Source organism: Pristiophorus japonicus, chromosome 12 (assembly GCF_044704955.1).
Source record: "Pristiophorus japonicus isolate sPriJap1 chromosome 12, sPriJap1.hap1, whole genome shotgun sequence".
Lineage (NCBI taxonomy): Eukaryota > Metazoa > Chordata > Chondrichthyes > Pristiophoridae > Pristiophorus > Pristiophorus japonicus.
The window spans coordinates 97,790,251-97,813,915 of record NC_091988.1 but is presented as its reverse complement, the minus strand read 5'-3'; the positions used below and the strand labels follow the sequence as shown (position 1 = coordinate 97,813,915).

The following is a 23,665-nucleotide window of genomic DNA, read 5'->3' as shown; positions in this document are numbered from 1 at the left end:
CTTGGACCTGCTGATCCACATCCTAGGGTTCTAAGAGGTGGCTGCAGAGATAGTGAATGCGTTGGTTGTGATCTTCCAAAATTCCCTAGATTCTAGAACGGTCCCAGCGGATAAGAAGGCAACAAATATAACCCCGCTATTCAAGAAAGATGGGGGGAGGGGAGGGAGGGAGTCATGTTTGACAAATTTATTCAAGTATTTTGAGGATGTAACAAGCAGGATAGATAAAGGGGAACCAGTGGATGTAGTTTACTTGGATTTTCAAAAGGCATTCGATAAGGTGCCACATTAAAGGTTATTACAGAAGATAAGGGCTCATGGGGTTGGAGGTAATATATTGGCATGGATGGAGGATTGGTTAACGGACAGAAAACAGTAGGGATGAACGGATCACTTTCAGATTGGCAGGGTGTAACTAGTGGGTGCCACAAGGATTAGTGCTGGGGCCTCATGTATTTACAATTTATATTAATGATTTGGATGGGGGAACAGAGCATAATGTATCCAAGTTTGTTGACGGTACAAAGCTAGGTGTTAAGTTGTGAGGTGGACACAGAGCCTACAAAGGGATGTAGACATGTTAAGTGAGTGGGCAAAAAGGTGGCAGATGGGGTATAATGTGGGGAAATGTGAGGTTATTCACTTTGGTAGGAAGACTAGGAAAACAGATTATTATTTAATTTTTGAGAAACTATTAAATGTTGGTGTTGAGAGATTTAAGTATCCTAGTACAGGAAACAGTTAACATGCAGTTACAGCAAGCAGTTGGGAAGGTAAATGGCCTTTTGGCCTTTATTGCTTGGGGAGTGGAGCACAAGAGTAAGGAAGTCTTACTAGAATTGTACAGGACCTTGGTGAGACCACACCTGGATGACTGTGCATAGTTTTGGTCTCCTTATCGAAGGCAGTGGAACGAAGGTTCACTAGAATGATTTCTGAGATGAGAGGGGTTGTCTTGTGAGGGGAGGCTGAGTAGATTGGGCCTGTACTCTTTTTGGAGTTTAGAAGAATGAGAGGTGATCTCATTGAAACATACAAGATCCTGAGGGGATAGACAGGGTAGATGCTGAGAGTGTGTTTTCCCCTGGCTGGAGAGTTGAGAACGAGGGGCTATAGTTTGGGGATAAGGGGTTGTCCTTTTAAGACTGAGATGGGTTGTGAATCTTTGCAATTCTCTGTCCAAGGGCTGTGGATATTCAGTCGTTGGGTATATTCAAGATTCAATTAGATTTTTGGATTCTAGAGGAATCAAGGGATATTGGGATCGGGCAGGAAAGTGGAGTTGAAGTTGAAGATCGGCCAAATCTTACTGAATGGTGGAGCAGGCTCGAGGGGTCTAATGGCGGCTTATTCTTATGCTCCTGATCGACGGACCCTGGCCTGCTGGTCCCCGGGTACCTTCCAGTGTCTCACTCGAGTTCTCGATCATAATGGGTGAGCCTTGAAGAGGGGTCCTGCAGGTTCTTTGACTATCGAGGGCCTCGCAGCCTGATTTCACCCTGTCCACACCTGCCACTTTCCAGCAAGGGGTCACTAGATTGGATGAGGAACAAGAATGTTGACTTCTTTTTCCGTCCCTCCATCCCACTCCCAACTCTATACTGAGACCATGTGTAGCCCTACGCTCCCTCCCCTGCCCCTAGCCAAGACCAGCTTTCTCAGACCAGACTAGGATGGAGCCTTGCACTGCACACTGAGCTAGAAGATTTTTTTTCACAATTGCATTCCTCTTAAAAATGAAAGACTAAACTCTTCTCCAGCAGCATTGGGCGCAAAAAGAAAGTTGCCGAGGTGTTGGAGATTGAGGAGACTGCACAAGAGAAAAAACTGCGACTCGCCAAACTCTATCTGGAGCAACTCCGGCAGGAAGGTAGGGATCACACGTGTTGCAAAAAGGTGGGTGATAACTGTACTGTCCCATGATCAAATCTCTAGCCTACTTGGTGAGGAGAAGCTAACGGCAGCTAATTCTGGGGTGGGGGGAGCAATTTCCAAAGAATCTTCCTCCCATCCATTATTGTGTAGCACTCCCAGCACTTCAAACCATTGGCTTACTGGATCCTATCACAATCGGATGGGTATGATGTGGTCTACATGGATTTTAGCGAGGGTTTTGACAAGGTCCCACATGGCAGACTGGTCAGAAAAGTAAAAGCCCATGGGATCCAAGGGAAAATGGCAAGTTAGATCCAAAATTAGCTCAGTGGCAGGAAGCAAAGGGTAAATGTCAGCGGGTGTTTTTGTGACTGGAATCCTGTTTCCAGGGGGGTTCCGCAGGGCTCTGTAATTTGTGGTGTATCTATCAATGATTTAGACTTCAATGTAGGGAGCATGATTAAGAAGTTTGCGGATGATACAAAACTTGGCCATTTGTTAGTACTGAACTGGGGATTGTCGCCTTGCCTTTGAGAGTCCTGGGATCTGCTGGCATAATTCTGATCATTTTTTGTTTGCAGAAGAGGAGAAGGCAGAAGAGGAGCAGTTTGAGAGTGACCTGATCGGAGGCAGGCTGGAGGAGGAAGTGGTAAGAAATTCTGTGCTTTTAAAGAGAAAGGGAAATGCATCCGGAACCATCCAGCTTCCATAGAGTAAGTGGAAAGGCTCGTTTTTAGTGAGTTCCAAACTTCTTCCACCCTTTGCGTGTAGAAGTGTTTCCTAACTTCACTCCTGAATGGCCTGACTCTAATTTTTAGATTATACCCCCTAGCCCGAGATCACCCAACCAGTGGAAATAGTTTTGCTCAATCTACCTCATCAGTTTCCTTTTATATCTTGAAAACTTCGATCAAATCACCCTTAAGCTTCTAAATTCCACGGAATACAGCCCTGGTTTGTTTAATCTTGCCACGTAATTTTACCCTTGAAGTCTGGGTAACATTCTGGTAAAGCTACACTGCACTCCCTCCAAGGCCAATATATCCTTCCTAAAGTATGCTGCCCAGAATTGCTCACAGTACTCCAGGTGTGGTCTAACCAGGGCTTTGTATAGCTGCAGCATAACTTCTATTCACTTGTATTCTAGTGGTCTAGATATAAAGGCCAGCATTCCATTAGCCTTTTTGATTATTTTCTGTACCTGTCAATGATATTTTAATGATCTATGTACTAGGACCCTCTTTGGACATCTACTGTTTCTAACTTTTCGCCATTTAGAAAGTACTCTGTTCTATCCTTTTTAGGTCCAAAGTGGATGACCTCACATTTGCCTACATTGAAATTCATTTGCCACAGTTTTGCCCATTCACTTAACCTATCAATATCCTTTTGTAATTTTATGCCTCCATCTACACTGCGTGCAGTGCTGCCTATCTTTGTGTCATTGGCAACCTGGATATGTGGCTTTCCATCACGTCATCTAAGTTATTAATAAGTACGGTGAATCGATTAGACCGTAACACAGATCCTAGTGCAGCGCCACTAATTATATCCTGCCAATTTGAGTACCTGCCTATAATCCCTACTCTGTCTTCTGTCGCTCAGCCAATTTCCTAACCAGGTCAATAATTTGCCTTCAATTCCATGAGCTAATCCCTCATAATGTTATCAAATGCCTTCTGGACTCCACATAAATAACGTCCATAGACATTCCCCTGTCCACTACTTTATTCACCTCTTCAAAACATTCAATGAGATTTGTCAGGCATGACCTACCTTTCACAAATCCATGCTGACTCTCTGATTCACTGAACATTTTCAAGGTGTTCAGTCACTCTATCCTTAATTATAGACTAGTAATTTCCCCGACAACAGATGTTGAGCTAACTGGTCTATAATTCCTTAAGTCTTACTGTGTTTTTACTTTTTGTATAGATTTTTTCCTTTTCCTTTAGGAAAATACCTGACCCCTTAGACAAGTGTCCACTGTGCGGGGAATCATCGGCAGGAATCTGCGTCCCATCACAATGTTGCTGTGACTGGCCCTCTTGCATTGGTTGGGATTATGGTCCTTGGTTTAAAGCAGTAATATGTTTACCTTTATAAGGACCGGGTGTTATGTGTTCAGAAATGATCTATACAGTGTGATGCTACATTGTACAGTGACTGCTGAAGCTTTAAAGAAAAAGGCTTCCGAGGAGCACCTCATAACTGCAGTTTAAAATGTTTTCCACAATTCCTATGGCACTTCTTGGTGAGCTGGTTAGTTCGGTATCAGTTTCTGCTGATTTGTGGGCAGATTTGTGCTGCCCTAACTAATTAGTGGTAGAGACTTCCTGATTTGTTTTATGTAGGCCTCTTACTGTCAGAGCAGATTTTAATCCTATCTGAGTTGGCCAGGTCCCACAGGTGAGAGACTATGTAGCTGAAGGTTCTTTTAAAATGTATCCACTGACCTTCGATTTTCTATATGGTTGAATTGATTCTATTTTATAGTGTAAAAACCTTTCCTCCGTGGCAGAATGTCTTTCCATTTATGTCACGCTTATTTTTGATTTTTCGTTGTCTCTTTGCAGCTGGAACAGAAGGGAAAACTTAAACGACTCCTCGCCAAAGATGTGAGTAAAAGTTGAAATACCTACGGGTAGATTTCCCTCCCGCTAGTGTGAGTATAAAACAGGGAAACCTGTTCTATACTCAGTTACAGATCAGGCTTTTTCAGACAATTGTTTCTCCTGCAAACGGCATGATGACAGTTTCCACAAATAGACCGTGTCACTTACAAGTTGAAACCTGGATCTTTTACACTCTCATGCTGAATTACCAATTAACCCTGATCGTATTAAGTTGCTTACTGAACAACACATAGATACCCATTGCGTCAGTTGAAAGGCAGAAAAGATACACGTGGCTAAACCGCTTCGTACAGGCTAAGATACTGCCTCTGATTTATTTATAAATAGAATGTTTCACAGAATCCGAAATCTAGACAAAATGCTTTAGAGCGCAATTGATCATTTCAATTTCTACAACTGGGACATCATGAGTTTGTTGTTTACCCAGTTGCTTCTGGCAATTCCTTTCAAGAAATCGGCTAAACAAAATGTAAATTTTCACAGTGGAATAATGTCTTGCAACAGTTGTATTTTCGTTCTATTTTCCACATCTCCACTAGACTATCTTGCCGCATGACGACAATTCGAGATTACCGTGTTAATATTTTAATCAGGCTGCTCGCCTTCAAAGAAAACTTTTATTTGTTAACTCGTGAGTTGCAGCCTGTTTCTTGCAGAGTATTTTGCATTTCGTAAAGGTTTTCCAGTATAGCTGTTTAAAGTATAAATTTTAACATGCAGACCGACCAAGATTGAAAAACATTATTTTCTCACACTTCAATTCTGTACCCCGGGAGGTGAACTGATTGCCATTCCCTCCGCCCACTAGTGCCCATTGTTGCTGTATAGGAAGCATTTCTCCCCCCCCCCCACCACTACCACCAACCTCAGCGGTGCAGACTTTGTTGCGTGGGGTTAAGGCATTGATTGGCGTACTTGCCCATCCTTCAGTGACGGTGGGTCAGACAGTTAATCCCGCTTGTTCAGAACAGACAGGCTCTTCATAGGGAGCAGCAGTAACATAAGGCTAATGATGCAGAATTCATCAGAACTCGATTGATGAGATGCAAAGATGCATTCAGCACTGCCTGGATGTCACTGCTGTGCCCTATAACGTGTGCGTTTATTTGTGAATGAGTGGCTTACCTTCTATCCCCTTAAAACCTCCTCACCATCGACAAGGCTCAAGTCAGGAATGTGATGGAATACTCACCAATCACTGGGTGTAGCCACAAGAAACGCGACGCCATCCAAGATACAACAATCCAGTTGATCGGTTCCCTGTCACTGTACTCACTATCCAGCCCCTCCACTGCCAGTGCACTGCGTGCTCTCGACAGGATTCACTGCAACAACTCCCAGCCGTGCCATCGCGACCATAAAGGAAAAGAGCAGCAATATCATGGGAACACCATCACCTACAAGGTCCCCTCCAACTCGCACACCATCTTGCCTTGGATGTACATCATCGTCACTGGGTCAATATTCTCGAACTCCCTGCCTTCCACCACTGTGGGAGCATCACCACCAGATGGACTGCAGAGGTTGAAGGAGAAGTCCCACCACCACCACCTCAGGGTGACTAAGGATTGGCAATAAATGCGGCCATGTCAACATTGCCCACAGATTAAGAATAAATGTAAAAACCATCTCATCCCCTGATTTCCCCAACTGTGTGACGGATATCTAGGTTACCATTCCACCCCAGTAACAGGATGTGTCCGTGTCCGCGTGTGTGTGTGTGTGTGTGTCTCTGTTTACTCCTGTACTTTGAAAACGGCAGTAACCCTGTTTATATCTTTTTTCAGTATCTCCCCCCCGATGTCTCCGAGATTCGCCTGTTACGAGGCCACCAGCTTCCAATCACCTGTCTGGTTCTGTCCCCCGATGATAAATATATATTCTCAGCATCGAAAGATTGTTCCATCATTAAATGTAAGTTTGTATAGTCCGAGTACAGGCTTGTGTCAGCTCTTGATGCTAGCTGCTGAGGAGATGTGGTAGGCTGTGATTTAACCGGCCCTTCGTGCTCGGTGTCTCCTTGTTACAGTCGCTACCTGTATTCGGGATCGGTGTGTTTAAAGGGCGGCGTTTGATTCTGTGTCTCGCTCATGTCTAGGGGACGTTACCAGTGGGAAGAAGGTTCACACAATCCATGGAGGGCGCAAGGGGACGGAAGATCGGCATGTGGGGCACACTATGCACATCCTCTCCATGGCAATCTCGTCTGATGCCAAGTACCTGGTGAGTGGCTCCATCTCTTGCACCATCCCAGTTAGGGTGTTGTTAAACTCTTACTCTTTCTGTGAGTTTTGTGCTCATGGTGAATGCACTTGCCATTGCGGACAGCATCAAGAAAGGAAAGAAAGAAAGGACTTGCATTTCTATAGTGCCTTTCAGGAGCTCGGGACATCTCAAAACACTTACAGCCAACGTGGAAGTGTAGTCACTGTTATAATGTAGGAAATGCAGCAGCCAATTTGTGCACAGTAAGTTCCCACAAACAGCAAATTGCAAGATAGTCTGCTTTAATCTATTATTGGTTGAGGGATAAATATTGACCAGGACACCAGAGAAAACTCCCCTGCTAATCATCGAAATAGTGCCACGTGATCTTTGTCTACTCGAGAGGGCAGATAGCACCTCTGTTTAATTTCTCATCCGGAAGCTGACACCTCCTGACAATGCAGCACTCCCTCAGTATTGCACTAGAGTGTCAGCCTGGGGCTTAGAACCCACGACCTTCTGACTCAAAGGCGAGAGTGCTATCACTGAACCAAAGCTAACATCAAGCGCTCCCCTGTCCAGTATAATACAGGTTAGACGCGATGTGAAGCAGCTCCTGCTTTGACCCAACTGCGTTCTTAAGCCCCAAATTAATAAGCGTGTCTCCTACTGCACTAGTATGATATTTGCCATTTCCCCCACCAGTCATCCTGAGGTCATTCCAAGTAGTCCATTCAGTGCTAAGTTGGGGGTAGTTCTTGCCCACGAGAATTGGATGGAGACAGTTATTTCATGATTTTAATGGATCTAAAATGTCACTTCCTGGACACACTCGTATAGTCTCGCTATCTGGTGTGAGGTGACCACCAGTGCATTAAGTTATACAAACATAGTGAACACGATTCGTCACACTGGCTCACCGAGTATGTATCAGCAGTTTGAAGTGCTAGGGTTTAAAGCGTATGATAGTGTGTGCAACAGTTATTGTAGATGTGGTAGGTATTCCGACATTGTTCATAGGTTTATATGTAACCTTTAGGGCTGCTGACCAAGAGCTGTGTAGCTTTTTGTCGGCTGGCGAAACACGATGGGCCGGAATGGCCTCCTGCGCTGTAAATTTCTATGTTACTAGTGTACCTGTGACCGTGTACTGTGCGTGCACTCTGCAGCATCACATCTAACTGCCTTTCCCCGCAGGCTACAGGAGACCGAAACAAGCTGATCTTGATTTGGGACCCCGCCTCGTGCCAACATCTTTACACGTTCAAAGGACATAAAGACGCAGTATCGGTGAGTCAGCATTGGGGGGAGTGGGTGGTCGGGAGATGATTGGAAGAGACTTTACCTTTCAAAGAGTTAAATAGAATCCTAGAATGAAGCATCGCAGAAGACGGCCATTCGGCCCATCGTGTCTGTGCCAGCTCTTTGAAAGAGCAATCCCAATCACCTTAAATCTGTGTCCTCTGGTTACCGACCCTCCTGACACTGGTAACAGTTTCTCATTATTTACTCTATCAAAACTCTTCATGATTTTGAACACCTCTCTCAAATCTCCCCATAACCGTCTGCTCTAAGGAGAACAACCCCAGCTTCTCTAGTCTCGCCATGTAACTGAAGTCCCTCATCCCTGGAACCATTCTACTAGTAAATCTCTGCACCATCTCTAAGGCCTTCCTAAAGTGTGATGCCCAGAATTGGCTATAATACTCTAGCTTAGGCCTAACCAGTGATTTACAAAGGCTTACTATAACTTTATTTTGTCGTCTATCCCTCTATTTATAAAGCCAAGGATCTCGAATGCCTTTTTCTAACCACCTTCTCAACTTGACCTGTCACCTTCAAAGATTCTGTTCCTGCGCCCCTGTTAAAATTGTACCATTTACTTAATATTGCGCCTCTTCACACTTTGGTAGGAAGAATATCACTTAAAACTTCATCTAGTTAAAGTAAAACTTTATCTGCTGCGTGTCTGCCCATTTCACCAGTCTGTCTACGTCCTTGTGACGTGTTACTGTCCTCTTCACTGTTTGCTACATTTCCGCATTTCACGTCATCTGAAAACTTTGAAATGATGCCCTGAATGTTAAGGGAGTACTCCAGGATAAGACCCCGGGTACTTGTGGGAAAAATAGCCCCTTATATCCAGTTTAATAGCCAATTATTCCGAGTATTTGGCCCAATTTAGCTGCAAGAGAGGGGTGTTGGGTATCGAGGCTGCGTGAGGAAGCATCAGGATTTCATGGCCCATTCAATAGTGAAGTTGGCGGCTCTGATTAGGAGATCAGCTTCAGCGAGCGTGTTTAAAAACCAACGGTGGTGGCCATCACAGCTGCCGCACTGGCCGGGTAGTGCTAAGCCTCGAAATGGAAATCTTTCTACAAACATTTTGAGCCCTGCTGTGGTATTAAGTTGCCCCCTGGTGGCCGAGAGTGATTATAGCTTCGTAGGAACTTTGTGCAGGAACAGTGTCAGAGACACATTTTGGGACTGTGGTTTGCCTATATTTGTGGTGCGAGTTTCTGATAATGGTTGATGCACGATTGTTGGTGCTGCACAATCTTGTGATTATTGAATGTGTATCCAACTTTGTGTGGGACACCACCCGAGAAAATAAACTAACACACTTGCATTGAAAACCCAGGCACTGAGCGAGGCAGTAAACTTGAGAATCTAGTGAGATATCCAGCAATGTTGCCCTGATAGTGTAGCTCACTGGGGAATGGGTTCTTGGTGTCAGCGGTCATAGTGGGGTGGGAAAGGGAATGATGAGAGGTGGGAACAAAGGACATGTGAACCCATCAACTTGTGTGAGAAATTGTCTTCAGTACATAAGACTTTAAGTTGGGTACTTGAAACGGCTACAAAGGATGCGAGAGGGGTCCATGTTAGAATTTTTATAGAAAACCGTCTTTGGAAAATGTAGAGCACTTTTAAAAGCAGAAGGACCCCTTGAGTGGTTAAAGTTGCTCCCCGTCCTTTGTTTTCTTTGTATCTCCAGCTCTTGCATGGCCTCCTTTAACTGCTCCGTTCATCCCTCAGGGCCTGTCCTTCAGGAAAGGGACCCATCAATTATACAGCGCCTCACATGACCGCTCGGTCAAGGTATGGAATGTCGACCAGAATGCCTACATTGAAACCCTGTGAGTATCACGGCATCGGTGGGGAGCCACAGTTTAACGTCAAGCTTTATGATCAGATTGGGCTGTTCGATTCCACTTCCAATTAACTCAAGACGGCAGTTCAACATATTACTTTTAGTCAAAAGTCCATGCAAACTTAATCCGGCGCTACATTAATAGATAGTTTACAAGCGTCCATCAGACTGTCCTAATACAAGCAGTTGACTGCATTCTCACACATGGGCCACCCGGCTGGGCTCAGATGCTTCTTCTGTTCTCCCGAAGTGACAACTTTTCCAAGAGCTTTTGCCCTTTTGATATCCATTTCATTGATGATGCTTGTGACTTCTACAGTTCACTTCTCAGCAGGTTTCAGCTTGTGCCTCTCAGATCATCAACTTGAAACCTGGTGGACATTTTATGACCCTTAGGTTATTGAACAGATTGCTGAGCATAAACCATTCTAGAGCTCTGACCATACCCAATATGTGCTCCCATTGCCCGCTAGCATAGGCAATGGTCAACTATCTGCAATCTCACACGTCTCTGCTGGAATGCATTCCTGTTGGTTAGTAAAGTAAGAAATGTCTCCTTCTTGTTTGTTAGCTTTAAGATATTTTTATCCTGAGTCAAGGATTTCAGAAAGACCCACTGAATTTACTCATTGGTCATTTTTATCAGACCTACAATTCTTAGATTAGCTGTTCTGCCTTGGTTTCAGCTTTTTTTTTTTAAAAAGCTACAAAAGTGAAAATATATATATTCCAACTGGGGTCCACGACTTTCTTTCCGGGTTCCAAATTTCCACATTTCTTTTTCTTTCTTTTTCTCAAAAGCCTGTTTGAGGAGGGCAGATTGTCCATGTCTCACCCCACGCCTATCCCCGGTCTCTGAATCCTCGCCCTGCCAACCCCTCTCCTCTCCGCCATCCCTGTCTCCCCTTCCTGGTGTCCTCTTCTCTTCTTCTCTCCCCCCCCCCCCTCCCCTCTCCCAGCCTCCCTCCCGACATCCTCCCCCCCCCCCCCCCCCCCGGGTGTCCTCGCCGGCTCCCTATCTCTCTACATGCTTTGATTGAATGTTATTTATTTGTGACTTTTTGTTTCTGGATATTCAACCCTCCCCATTGGTTGGGGTAGGCCTGTACGGAACAATATTGGGTGCTGCTGTCTGCGGAGGGACTGAGGCAAGCCACCTCTGCTGGTTGGTCCTGGCACCTTCCTGAGATGGCACCATTTATCTCACTTGCAACGCCTCCAATTGTTACGTAAAAGCACTACAAACCAGCTTCAGTAAAACAACACTGTATTTGTGCATGCATCTGAAGTCCTGGAAAAGAATTTAGAGTAGGAAATGCTGTGATTTAAACACAATGAGTGTGCAGGAAGGAGAAAGTTCATGTAAAGAGAGAAAGACTAGTGCCTTTCATGACCTTGGGACTTCCCAAGCGCTCCACAGATAATGAAGTACGTTTTTGAAGGGTAGTCACTAATGTAGGAAATGCGGCAGCCAATTTTTGCACTGCAAGCTCCCACAAACAACGGTGAAATAATATGTTTCAGGTGTTGGTTGAGGATAAATATAGGCCAGGACCCTGGGGAGAACACCCCTGCTCTTTGGTTAGTGCTGTGGGATCTTTTGTGACCTCGTGAGAAGTCAGTTGGGGTGTTGGTTTAACTTCTCGTCTGAAAGACGGCGCCTCCGACAGTGCATCGCTCCCTCACCACTGCACTGGAGTGTCAGCCTAGATTTAGTGCTCAAGTTTCTCGAGTGGGACTTGAACCCACAATCTTCTGATTCAGGCGAGTAGAATGGTTTATTTGGAGCTTGGGAGAAAGCAAAGATCAGACGAGCACTCCCCTTAGCAGTGTTTGAGTTGGCATATGGTGCTGTTCTTCATTTCTTTTTCCCAATTTGAACAGGTTTGGTCACCAGGATGCCATCACAGCATTGGACAGCCTTAGTCGAGAACGTTGTGTCACAGCGGGGGGCAGAGACCGGACGGTCCGCGTCTGGAAGATCGTCGAAGAATCACAGCTTGTATTTCATGGTCACGAGTGAGTAGTGAGATTGCACAGGAGGCTTTTATACAGGCAGCACAGACCGTCTTTGCACTGCTCCAATTCTAGCCTCTTGCACATCCCTGATTTCCATCGCCTCCCCATTGGAGGCTGTGCCTTCAGCTGCTGAAGCCCCAAGCTCTGGAACTCCCTTCCTAAACCTCTCCACCGCTCTACTTCGTTCCTCCTTTTAAGACCCTCCTTAAAACCTACCTCTTTGACCAAGCTTTTGGTTATCTGTCCTAATGTGGTTCAGTGCCACATTTTGTTAATGTTCCTGTGAAGTGCCTTGGGATGTTTTACTACGTTGAAGACACGATATAAATACAAGTTGTGTAAGTTCATACCTGAGGAATGACTACATGGATGAGGTATTGGAGAGTCGGTGTGAAATGAGGAAGTATCGATAGTGCAGTCAGAGAGAGAAAGAAATGAAACATTGCAGGTTGACACTTACCGAAGTGTTCCTGAAGCACTGTGCCTGCTTTATTTAGTGAGATATTTCCTGTTCATTAAATTGAACGTGTGAAACCTGGTAACTTGATGAAGTTCACACAGGTCAAAAGTAGTTGTGTAAAAAGGGTATGGCACTGCCCTGAAGACCATGGGCATTGTACAGGTTCTGATGTTCAGCCTGCAGTACAATTACCTCTCCATATACTGTGGACAACCAGCTACATCTAGTTACTGCAAATTACATTCATTTTCTGGCTGTAAATCTTCACCAATAAACAGGCTGGGGGGTGGGTGCTGTCTGCGCGGAGGAATGGGGGGATGGGAGTGGATGTTGTCTGCGCAGGGTGGGGGGCCGGATCTGTCTGCGCGCCGGGGGGGGGGGGGGGGGGGGGGAAGAAGCTGTCTGCGCGCGCGGGGTAGGTGCCATCTGTATTGGGCTGTCTGTGCCGTGAACTAGGTCTGTGTACAGCCAGATTAAATGGGAACCAACAGCAGCCGTTTGCTACCTCCAGAGCACTGAGAATGTGGATCTTGGTCCAACTTCTTTTATTACTGGGCTACTCCTGTATTGTAAAGGAGAGCACTGTGGTATAAAGGGCACATCAGTTCTTCGAAGCAAGAGTCCGTCAGTCCACAGACTTCAGACGTATCCGTCTCTGCAGCAAGATTAAATGAGCAAAGTTCATTCCAGTGCTAACTTTTTAACAATAATTCAGTTCAGTTCCATGTTCATTACAATCTTGGTTTCTGGTGCATCATCCATACTCCCTTGGCTCCCATTCTCACTTTTGCAAGTGATTGTCTTTCACTGTTGGTAATAATACAGAATGTTCATCGATCTTACACCTGCCCGGTCCCTGAACACTCTGGTATAATGTGAAAAATCTCTACTTTGCACCTGTCAAAAGATTAACACTGCATTTACCATGCAGCACTGATCGCTCCAACCTCGCTGGCTCCCTGCCTTGATCTCTGGTGTGGCACACTCGCCTCTGAGTCGGAAGGTTGTGGGTTCAAGTCCTATTCCAGGAACTCGAGCACATAAATCTAGGCTGACACTGCAGTGCAGTGCTGAGGGAGTGCTGCACTGTCGGAGGTGCCGTCTTTCGGATGAGACGTTAAACCGAGGCCCCATCTGCGCGCTCAGGTGGATGTAAAAGATCCCATGGCACTATTTCGAAGAAGAGCAGGGGAGTTATCCCTGGTGTCCTGGCCAATATTGATCCCTCAATCAGCATAATATAAACAGATTATCTGGTCATTATCACCTTGCTGTTTGTGGGAGCTTGCTGTGCTCAAGTTGGCTGTCGCGTTTCCTACATTTGCAACAGTGACTACACCCCAAAAGTACTTCATTGGCTGTAAAGCTCTTTGAGATGTCCGGTGGTTGTGAAAGGCACTATATAAATGCAGGTCTTTCTTGTGTCCATCTGTAGAGGTGGTCCTCCCTACACCTCAGGATAATAGCATCCTGACTGCAAATATAAACAACGACATTTCTGCTGCTGGTCGGAGAACCAAGTCTATCCTTGTAGGCCAGTGCTGCACTTTTCTGGTTACCCAGTTATGTGCCAAGCTCCAACAGCCAGAAAATCCAATTACAAAATTGTGACCTTCAAACAACTGTTTCTCCTTTTTTGTGCAGTTAATGCAGCGATTTGTACAGCATTGGCCTGGTGGCGTTTCATAGTCTAAACGCCGGAGCTTCACCTGCAGGACCTGCTTAAAGGCCAGATGGTTCCTACAAGTTCTCTTTGCTGGCCTCTTTGTGCTCTCCATTCATGTTAATCTTTGGGTGGCTTTATTTGAAGGCATGTAATCGTGACATCGTTTGGGATCATAGCTTGGTACACTTACTGAGTCCTGACTATCTGTATTAACATCAGTGCATACAATCAACCTGAGGATGCTTCAGTATCAACAGCCTGTTAATTCAGCCCCGCAGTCGATCTCTGTAACCTTGCCGACTCGGATGTCATTGGCACTTGGTTTCATTTCATCCAGTCCCGTCCCCCCAGGCCCCCTCTCCTGAAGACATTGAACTTTCCTGCATCACCCTCTGGTTCCTCGCTGGGATTCAGGCGTTGAGCCTCCTAGACCGTGCCAGCTGGCTCATTAGCTGTGGAGGGGATGACCGCCAAGCCTGGTCCTGCCCTCCCATGTCATGCTGTTTCCAACAGGGGTCACTGGACTGGATGGTGACTAGGAGAAGGAACCCTTTTTTTCCCCACCATCTCCCTCAAGGAGACACCTTTCAAGATGGTATTCCGCATACCAGTGCCTGGGAGCTGCCTCATTGAAGCCCCATCACTTCTGACGAGCAGTAGGTATAAAAGCTCTAACAGGCCTTCAGTACTGAATGAGTTAATCATCTCCACAGCTGTTAAGTTGAAAAGATGTCGATAGGATAATGCCAGTGAGAGAGGAGCCCAGTGACGAAGGTGCTGGCATTTGTGCTGTGAAATCTATTCTCACTTTCGATTGAGTTGGTTACCACTTGACTTGTCTCTCACCCATATTTCACGGGAAAATAATTTTCACAGCTCGCTTTCTGTCGCCCCCTTCTGCCCCCCCCCCCCCCCCAATCCATCTCTGCTGCTAATGAGATATTCTTAAACCACAGTGTCAAAATAAACTACAGTTTGAAGTGAAGTGGGTGAGAAGTGTGGCAGACATGTCCTGTTACTGCGCCTTTTACATATAGAAATGCAGCTGACTGCAGTTGCAACTCGCCCTCCATTGGCCACTGACCGTACTGTAAACACTCCCTGGGAGTCTCATCCCGATGGTATCGTCGACCCACGTAAATGCAGGGCTACAACTCTGCAGTTGAGAGAGGTTTTAGTTATGTAAACGTTGGGGGGGGGGGGCGGGGGGGGGGGGCGGTTGGCAGTGATCCCCAACGTTCGTTTTCTATTGATCTTTGTGTAAAAGCAGACCCACTCCCCGTCTAAATATAAGAGGGGGGTGGGGGGGGGGGGAGCAGTATCCAGGTGTCACGCTCCTGATACGTGCTTGCGTGCAAGTATAAACCAGTGTAGTTGGCAGAGTTCTGCTGCTAATGGAAAGGAGGGAAGCAAATCTTTAACAGCAACGATTTACCATCAACAAAAATCTTCCTTTTAAAAGGGGAGTCCGACAGCCAGCGACGCAAGTTGTGGTTTACTGCTTTTAAACAACTGCATGTGCAGCTGTTTTGTATTGCCTCTTGAGCTCTGAAACTGATTAGTATTGAAGCTGCCAATTGATGGGTTGGGGAACATAGCTGGACAAAAAATGCTCAAGGTCTGCCTAGTTCACCTTCGACCATCCTGTCGGAGCATGAACCAATGATAATGGAGTCGTCACAATCAATCTATCATTTAGTGTACCTCAGACACGAGGCGAGGAAAACCTGTGGTGGAAAACTTTGGGCACCGTAGGTTCAGTTACCGTTTTCTCTCGAGCATACTACACTTACAATATTTCATGTCTCAAATTGCTCATACTGAATCCCAAAATATTATTTTCTGAAATAAATTTATCTGATTTGAATGAATCAATACTAATTGCTTCCACTGTTTGCCTAGGGAGCTTGTTGATAGATTTACCACTCGCTTACTAAAATGTTTCCACAGATTAATTTTGAATTTCCCGCCCTTCAAGTGCAGGTCCCGTCCTTGTGGACAAGATGAAACTATTCATCAGCGTCTACATTATCCAGTCCCTTCAGCATATTAAGAGCAATAATTCCCACATCACCCCATCTCCAGTGATCACATGCCCAGCCCACACAATCGCTCATAATCCAGCCTCTCGATCATTCACTTTCCTCTTGATTGTTGCAGTATCTTTTTTGTAATGTGGCCATCAAAACTATGCAGTGTTCCAAGTGTGGTCAGACCAGTGATTTATAAAATGGCAGCATTACCTCACTTTACAGCGCAATATTGACTATTTAAAAACATTGCAATGTTTAATTTGCCTCATCTATTGCTACAGAGCATTGATGCGTTGGCTTCAATTTATTGTCAATCAGGGAGGTGTATCAGCTATGGGGCGGGGGGTTGTGGGGAAAGGGGTTCGGAGCAGTGCAGTGCCAATGAGGTGGGTTGTGCTGGTGCATTATCAATGGGCTGGGATAAGGGTATGCATTGCTAACTGCTGGGGGTTCCCAGAGTGCATTGCAGTGCTCTCCTTTGTTCTGTACATTATCGGGTAGCTGATGTACAGAACAAAGGAGAGAGCACTGTCATATAAAGGACACGCCACTTCTATAGAGAGTCGGTCAGTCCAGCAGACTTCAAATGTGTTTGACTTTGCGCAGGAATAAACTTCAAAGTTTTATTCCAGTACGAGCTTTCTAGCGATAATTCTGCCCAGTTCTTGTTCAGAGACACATTGCTAACTGGGGGAGGGGGTTTGCAGAGCACTGAGTAGCTGACACATAGAACAACTTTATCTTGCACAATATGTAATACCTTCAATAATAAAAACAGAAAATGCTGGAAATACCCAGCAGGTCAGGCAGCATCTGGGGTGGGGGGGTGGCGGAGAAACAGAGTTAACGTTTCAGGTCGATGACCCTTTGTCCGAGCTGGCAAAGCGTCATCTGACGAAGTTTCGTTGACCTGAAACGTTAACTCTCTTTCTCTCTCCACAGATGCTGCCTGACCTGCTGAGTATTTCCAGCATTTTCAGTTTTTATTTCAGATATCCAGCATCCACAGTATTAATGTAATACCATCATATTGGTAACTTGCTTTTGCCAGCAGGAGGGCTGTTTTCCCAGTTTTATTCTGAAGCCGCGTGACAGCATAAAGGCAACGAACCTCATGTCTCCGCCAGGGCCCAAACCCTGACTTTAATTATTCTGCTTCCCCTCAGTCACAAGATTGGTGGTCAGAAGCAGCAGAGAACAACAGCCCTCCAATAGCTCCCCCGATGGCCAACTCGAAGGTCGCAGGTTTGCTGCTGATTGCTGCTCTCCCAGTGCCCAACATCAATAGGAAAGCCCATAGATACTGTCTGCCTGCTCTGTGATCACTTCCCACTCTCTGTGCATCAACATGCTCACTAGACAGCTTTCTGTTTACCCCCCAGGAGTTCCATTGACTGCATACAGCTGGTAAACGAGGAGTATATGATTTCTGGAGCCGATGATGGGTACGTTTATTGCCGAAAGTGTTGCACTTTTATCCAGCTTTATTTTTAAACAAATATTTGAAACAAATCCTTTTGTCTTTGTTGAGGGCCATTACATTTTAAACCTGTTGACCTTTTTGTGTTCCAGCTCCTTGGCCCTTTGGACAGTTACTAAGAAGAAGCCGCTGGTGACTGTCAGGACAACTCATGGTATTCGTGGAGACCCAGGGATACAACAGCCAAATTGGATTACCTCTGTGGCAGCATTGCTGAACAGTGATTTAATAGCCTCAGGTGCTTGAAGCTGTGAGATACTGTTTAATATTCTTTGTGTCTCCTTGTTTTCATCTACGAGAAGTGGCTAAACCGATGCTCTGCAGATAATTAGGTTGTTTCACTCAGAATACATAGAATTCTACATTCCTCCTTTCATTCTATTGATTCATTTTCAACATGACATTCTCCTTCCAGTGAAGTAGTTCATAGAATCGTAGAGATTTACGGCACAGCAGGAGGCCATTCATCCTGTCGTGTCTGCACCAACAAGTTGCTCCTGTGCAGCACCTTGGGACGGTGTATAAATGTAAGTTGTTGCTGAAGGGTTGCTGCCGTTCTGAAATTGCATGTCAAGAGTTCAGGGCATCAGCAGCAATACAGCAACCATCACCAGACTAACATTTTTCGGATCTCAGACTTCACCTGTCTCCTTTCTTTCTGTCCCGCCCCTCACCCCCACTCTGGCTGCCCACGATAAAAACTTGGAAATGTTGTGTCTCGTTTTTTTAATTCTTGAACACCCAGCTTCTCTGTACAGCTGTGGTAAGCTGGCTTGGACCTCAGGCTTGCATCCAGTTTTGGTCCCTCTGACCAGGAGCGAATGAGTGTATTCAAGATCTGGATATCCGAGTACACAGCAATCAGTCAGCACCTGAAAGAGACTGGGCAGGTTAACATTCTGATGGCCCCTTCAGTTCTTGCCCAGAGTCTCAGTTACATTACCCTGTGTTCTTCTTTCAGATGCTGACTGAGTGTGCTGTGCATTACCATTATTTCCCGTGATTCCACAGTGTATTTAAGTGAAGTGTGCACAATAACGAATAGCTGCAAATTAGACGGCTACAGCATAACGGAGAACGTGACGTTATGTGACACACAGCAAGCTTGCTGAGTGTCGTTTCCACAGCTCTTCGCTGTAATTAACTGGCCTGTTCATGTTGCGATGTTATAATCTAGTTTTATTTTCTGATTTCAGGTTCCCAAAATTCAAAAATCAGACTTTGGAAGTGTGGAGAAGGATTTAAGAGATTGGAGCCGCTGTTTGACATTCCCATGGTAAAGAGAGATTTTAAGAAAGAGATTATGTGCCTGATGTGTTGCTATTCTGACTAGCTGGACGGATTGTAGGGCAGTCTGTGGATAAACTAGCACTATGCCAGAGTTAATGGTTCAAACCTGAGGATCCGTAAACCGAGAGCATTCTTTTTCCCCTCCAGTGCTGTGCACCCCTCTCCATGCTGGGGTAGAGTTCCGCAAGTTCTGTCAGCCCTCCTGTTGCCCAACCTTCACACGAGAATGTCAGCAGGCCTTTCGACAAGGGTGTTAGTCGAGCCTTTTTCCTGTCCACACGCTTACCCATTCAACCGTGAGCTTAACAGTGGCTGGGAACAAGGCACCTTGGCTGGATTGAGGGGGGGGGGGGGGTGTTAAGGCTTGTTTGTAGTGTCCCTACTGCTTACCCTGCCTGAGATCAGCTAACTCTGTGCTGACCAGGGATCATACATGGACCCTTCCTGCCATGTATGTTGTATTACTACACGACGGAATGGTTTCCCTGTTAGGGAAGGAATTTTGAAGATTTTTTTTAAAGTAACATTTTTATAATTGCACATTTTGTGCGGGGCCTAGTACTCTGGACAGGAAGTGCTCCTGGGCTCTCCTTCCCCTTTAAGACTGCATTCTTGTGACTTTTGTTTCACTGACACTATTTCAGGGTGGATTTGATTCCAATTGGAAGCAGGGGGCTGATTACATTCACAGCGCCTGTTCCCAGATGGAGCACTGATCAAACACACGGCCCCAGTTACTGCTGGAAGAGTCCCTGCTGTCAATTAACCTCAAAATAACAAACAACGCCGCTTCAGTTAGATAATTAATGCGGAAGTTGCAGTCCAGGTTTGCGACTGCATTACGGTCCCTTAGCCTTGGGCTGGGGCTAGGCAGGCTCAACTGCTTTCATTATACATCAGTGTTTCTCAGTCACTGACTTTCCATCAGCTCTTGCAATTAAATCCTCCTCCAGCAGGATCTGAAAATGTGGCCGTGTAATGTTGCTTAAACAACACAATGGTTTCTTCATACAAATGTACGAAAAAGACCATCAGCCCATGGTGTAGCTGTCAGCCAACCCTCTCCTCTTCGCCCTGAGTGAGTAATTATGGTGGAAATACGTATTACAGACTGGGGAGAGTCAGCAAGGCGTGTGGAGCGGTATTGCTGGGCAAAGCTTAGGGTGGGGCCGCTGGAAGGTGTCAGAGAGCCAGCCCCTCTGTAATGGCAGCAAGGACAGTGCTGGTGGGGGGGGGGGGTTTCGGTAAACAGCACCTTTGTCAAATTGGTCATCAATACTTTTGACGGGTGTGTGTGTATATCTGCTGATTTTCCCACCCCTGTTATCTGGTCTTCCTGGGGCCAGCCACTGGCCTGCCATGACCCATGGGGTGAGAAGACGACCTGCTGCTAAAGCTGGCAACAGAGTTACAAACATCAGAGGCAGTCCCTCGGTATCTAGGAAGACTTGCTTCCACTCTAAAAATGAATCCTTTGGTGGCTGAACAGTCCCAATACGAGAACCACAGTCCCTGTCACAGGTGGGACAGATAGTTGTTGAGGGTAAGGAAGGGTGGGACAGGTTTGCCGCACGCTCTTTCCGCTGCCTGCGCTTGATTTCTGCATGCTCTCGGCGATGAGACTCGAGGTGCTCAGCGCCCTCCCTAATGCACCTCCTCCACTTAGGGCAGTCTTTGGCCAGGGACTCCCAGGTGTCAGTGGGGATGTTGCACTTTGAGAGAGGCTTTGAGGGTGTCCTTGTAACATTTCCTCTGTCCACCTTTGGCTCGTTTGCCATGAAGGAGTTCCGAGTAGAGCGCTTGCTTTGGGAGTCTCGTGTCTGCATGCAGACAATGTGGCCTGCCCAGCGGAGCTGATCAAGTGTGGTCAGTGCTTCAATGCTGGGGATGTTGGCCTGGTCGAGGACGCTAATGTTGGTGTGTCTATTCTCCCAGGGGATTTGTAGGATCTTGCGGAGACATCGTTGGTGGTATTTCTCCAGTGACTTGAGGTGTCTACTGTACGTGGTCCATGTCTCTGAGCCATACAGGCCCTTTACAAACCTGCAGGACCACAAATTCCACATGGGACTACCCAACAAATAAATATTGGTGCACGCAGGGCTGGTTTGCCTGGGTCTTGACAAATTGATTGGAAGTCCAGGGGATTGAATGTATATCCCAGCAGTCTGGTGTCACGTGCTTGTACTCCAGTGCAATGTGCTGTAACGTTACCTACATTTTAAGTTCTGTAAGTGTTTTGGATAGCTTAGCGGCTGAGTTCACTGAAAGGAAGACGCTTCTTGAGGAAGGGAGATGCTGAAGGTGACTCAGTGGGCACTGCATAGCCCAATGTTGGCCTGAGCCTTGCCTACCAGCACAGTGCCAATCTCCGTTGATGGTCAGTGCTGAGTCGGGGGGGGGGGAATACTGGCTGATTTTCTTTCTGCTCCGCTCTCTGCCCTTGTTCCCCACATCCAAAGTCCAGGGTCACTGCAGCACCTTTACTTTTACATAAGGACATAATAGGAGCCAGAGTAGGCCATTCTGCCCATCGAGCCTGCTCCACCATTCAATATGACCATGGCTGATCTTTGACCTCAACTCCACTTTCCCGCCCAATCTCCATATCCCTTGATTCCCTTACAGTCCAAAAATCTACCCCTCTCGGCCTTGAATATACTCCGACTCAGCATCCACAGTCCTTTGGAGTAGAGAATTCCAAAGATTCACAACCCTGAGAGAAGAAATTTCTCGTCATCTCAGTCTTAAATGGCCGACCCCTAATCCTGACACTGCCTCCTAGTTCTCGACTCTCCAGCCAGGGGAAACAACCTCTCAGCATCTAACCTGTCAATCCCCCTCAGAATCTTATACGTCTTGGTCTTCTAAAAGCCAGAGAGTATAGATCTATTTTACTCAATCTCTCCTCATAGGACAACCCCCTCATCCCAGGAATCAATCTAATTCTGCCCCAGCTATGAGTGGCTAACTCGGCACACAACAGTTGTAGCAGATTCACACCCTTATCTAAAGATGGCATGGCACTGTCCATGGGGAAACCGAGACCGGTGGGTGAGCTCGAGTTCCACACAACGCTGAAAGTTAATGCCCTCTTTCTGCCTCTTTTATAGGTCGGCTTTGTGAACTGTTTGAAGTTTTCCAGCTCGGGTGACTTTTTGGTGGCTGGCGTGGGCCAAGAGCACAGGTAAAGAGGGCCATGACCAGTATTTCCATCTCCACTATCTGGAATTTCCGCAGGGGCTTCTCTGGCGGGAGATTGATAGAATTCCCGGAGAGACAGTGTGAATGGCTAAAAACCGTTGTGTACATCATTTCTCCAGGGTTCTGTCAATCTCTCACTGACGTCACGGCAGGAGCTGTGCTGATCCCGTGGCAATTCAGGGCAGGCATGTTTGAGATATTGTGTAACCCATCTCCTGTGGTCCGTTGATGATGTGCTGCCTTATAAGAACAGAAGTGTTATACTGTGCAACACACAAATATAATGTTCTGCTAATGTGGAATGGTGCCATTTAAGCCCACAAAGTCTAATTGTTAAACATTTGCTACTTATTCATTGGTGGGTTCCTTAGCTGTTTGGTTGTGATTTGTTTGTTACTGTTGTGCTTTGGAGCATTTCCAAACAGATAAACTATTGATAAGCCTATATCCAAAGGGAGGAAGGTGTAAGATCAGCAGGTGATGAGCACAAGCGAAGATTTATGGAAGAATGGCAGATGACCGTGCACAAAATGGCTCCATGCTGAATGGTCTCACACAAAAATGGAGCAGGCTCTGGGCTCAGTTACTGAGCATTGACTGAAAGCCTGTGGTCAGTATGAAGCTTTTTTATCAGCAAAGGTAATGTGATGTTGAGATGTGCCACTCCTTTCACCGGTCAGATGGACGGCTGGTATCGATGGGTCCGAGCCTCTCCCTCTCCAATTCTTTCCTTCCTCTAGCATTATTATCTGTTGGATGGAGTGAGCATTGATCGTCTTTGCAGTCTTTCCAACCATCAACCAGAACCACAGTTGTTGTATAAGTACAGCACCACAGTTGTTGTATAAGTACAGCACCACTATTGCAGAATAATTCCTCAAATCCACACTTGTAGGGGTGCTAGAGTTGACTGCAGTGCCATCTGATGGATCTGGGGGTGGGGAATGAATCAGACCGCGTTCCTACTGCTGATCCCTATCCAGTGCAAGTGGCTGCGGGCATCAGGCTCAGCTGTGATGCTCCCACAGTCAAATAGCCTATCGACATTCACCAGTGTGGGAAGGTGTGTGTGTGTACGTGAAGTGACCATTTGGGTGAGATGCTGGAGGCTAGCTGCGGTTAGCATAGATGTCTCTGTCGAGCCTGTTCCACTAGCCTATTAGATCATGGCTGATCGGTACCTCAGCTCCTTTTCTCCATATCTCATGATCCCCTTTACCTGACAACGGTACGCCAGAAAAAATGAGTGTCTGCACAAGGAAAGGGGAGAAAATCAGAGACTTTCATAAAAAAGCACAGCAAAAAAGAATGTCAGCAGGCTGATGGGTTTGAAGTTGTTAGTTGGTTCACGTAACTTTATACTATTGTCCAGTAATACAGGATGACTTGTTCTTGGCAGAGTTTCACACGTGCAGTCATTCCACATAAGCTTCTGGATATACTTTTTTTTTAAAAAACACAGAGTAATTATCAATGCGATGGCAGCAGATTCTGTCGGACACCCTGTTGGATGCTGCTGTTGCCATTGGTAACCTGCTCAGCAGCTGGCCTAGTTGCCTGGCTGCTCAGCAGGAGGCTGCAACCTCCGTGATCTTTCATTACTGATGCTGTTGCTTGGCATAGTTTCTTTTTGCAGTGTTTAT

General features: G+C 46.1%; 1 protein-coding gene across 3 annotated transcripts in view; it reads left to right on the top strand.

The window, feature by feature from the left end:
• The window catches only part of rrp9 (ribosomal RNA processing 9, U3 small nucleolar RNA binding protein), a 33,741-nt gene that overhangs the window by 9,101 nt on the left and 975 nt on the right, over positions 1 to 23,665 (top strand). Inside the window, exons 3-14 of one of the 3 annotated variants that reach the window (XM_070895779.1) lie at positions 1,764 to 1,870; positions 2,457 to 2,524; positions 4,452 to 4,493; positions 6,299 to 6,425; positions 6,610 to 6,734; positions 7,914 to 8,006; positions 9,756 to 9,856; positions 11,755 to 11,889; positions 17,431 to 17,493; positions 17,621 to 17,766; positions 18,725 to 18,804; positions 21,932 to 22,005. In XM_070895779.1, coding sequence (XP_070751880.1) covers positions 1,764 to 1,870; positions 2,457 to 2,524; positions 4,452 to 4,493; positions 6,299 to 6,425; positions 6,610 to 6,734; positions 7,914 to 8,006; positions 9,756 to 9,856; positions 11,755 to 11,889; positions 17,431 to 17,493; positions 17,621 to 17,766; positions 18,725 to 18,804; positions 21,932 to 22,005 — 1,161 coding nt within the window. Of the gene's footprint in view, positions 1 to 1,760; positions 1,871 to 2,456; positions 2,525 to 4,451; positions 4,494 to 6,298; positions 6,426 to 6,609; positions 6,735 to 7,913; positions 8,007 to 9,755; positions 9,857 to 11,754; positions 11,890 to 17,430; positions 17,494 to 17,620; positions 17,767 to 18,724; positions 18,805 to 21,931; positions 22,006 to 23,665 lie in introns of all 3 variants that reach the window. The other 2 variants (XM_070895778.1, XM_070895780.1) reach the window with 2 other exon arrangements.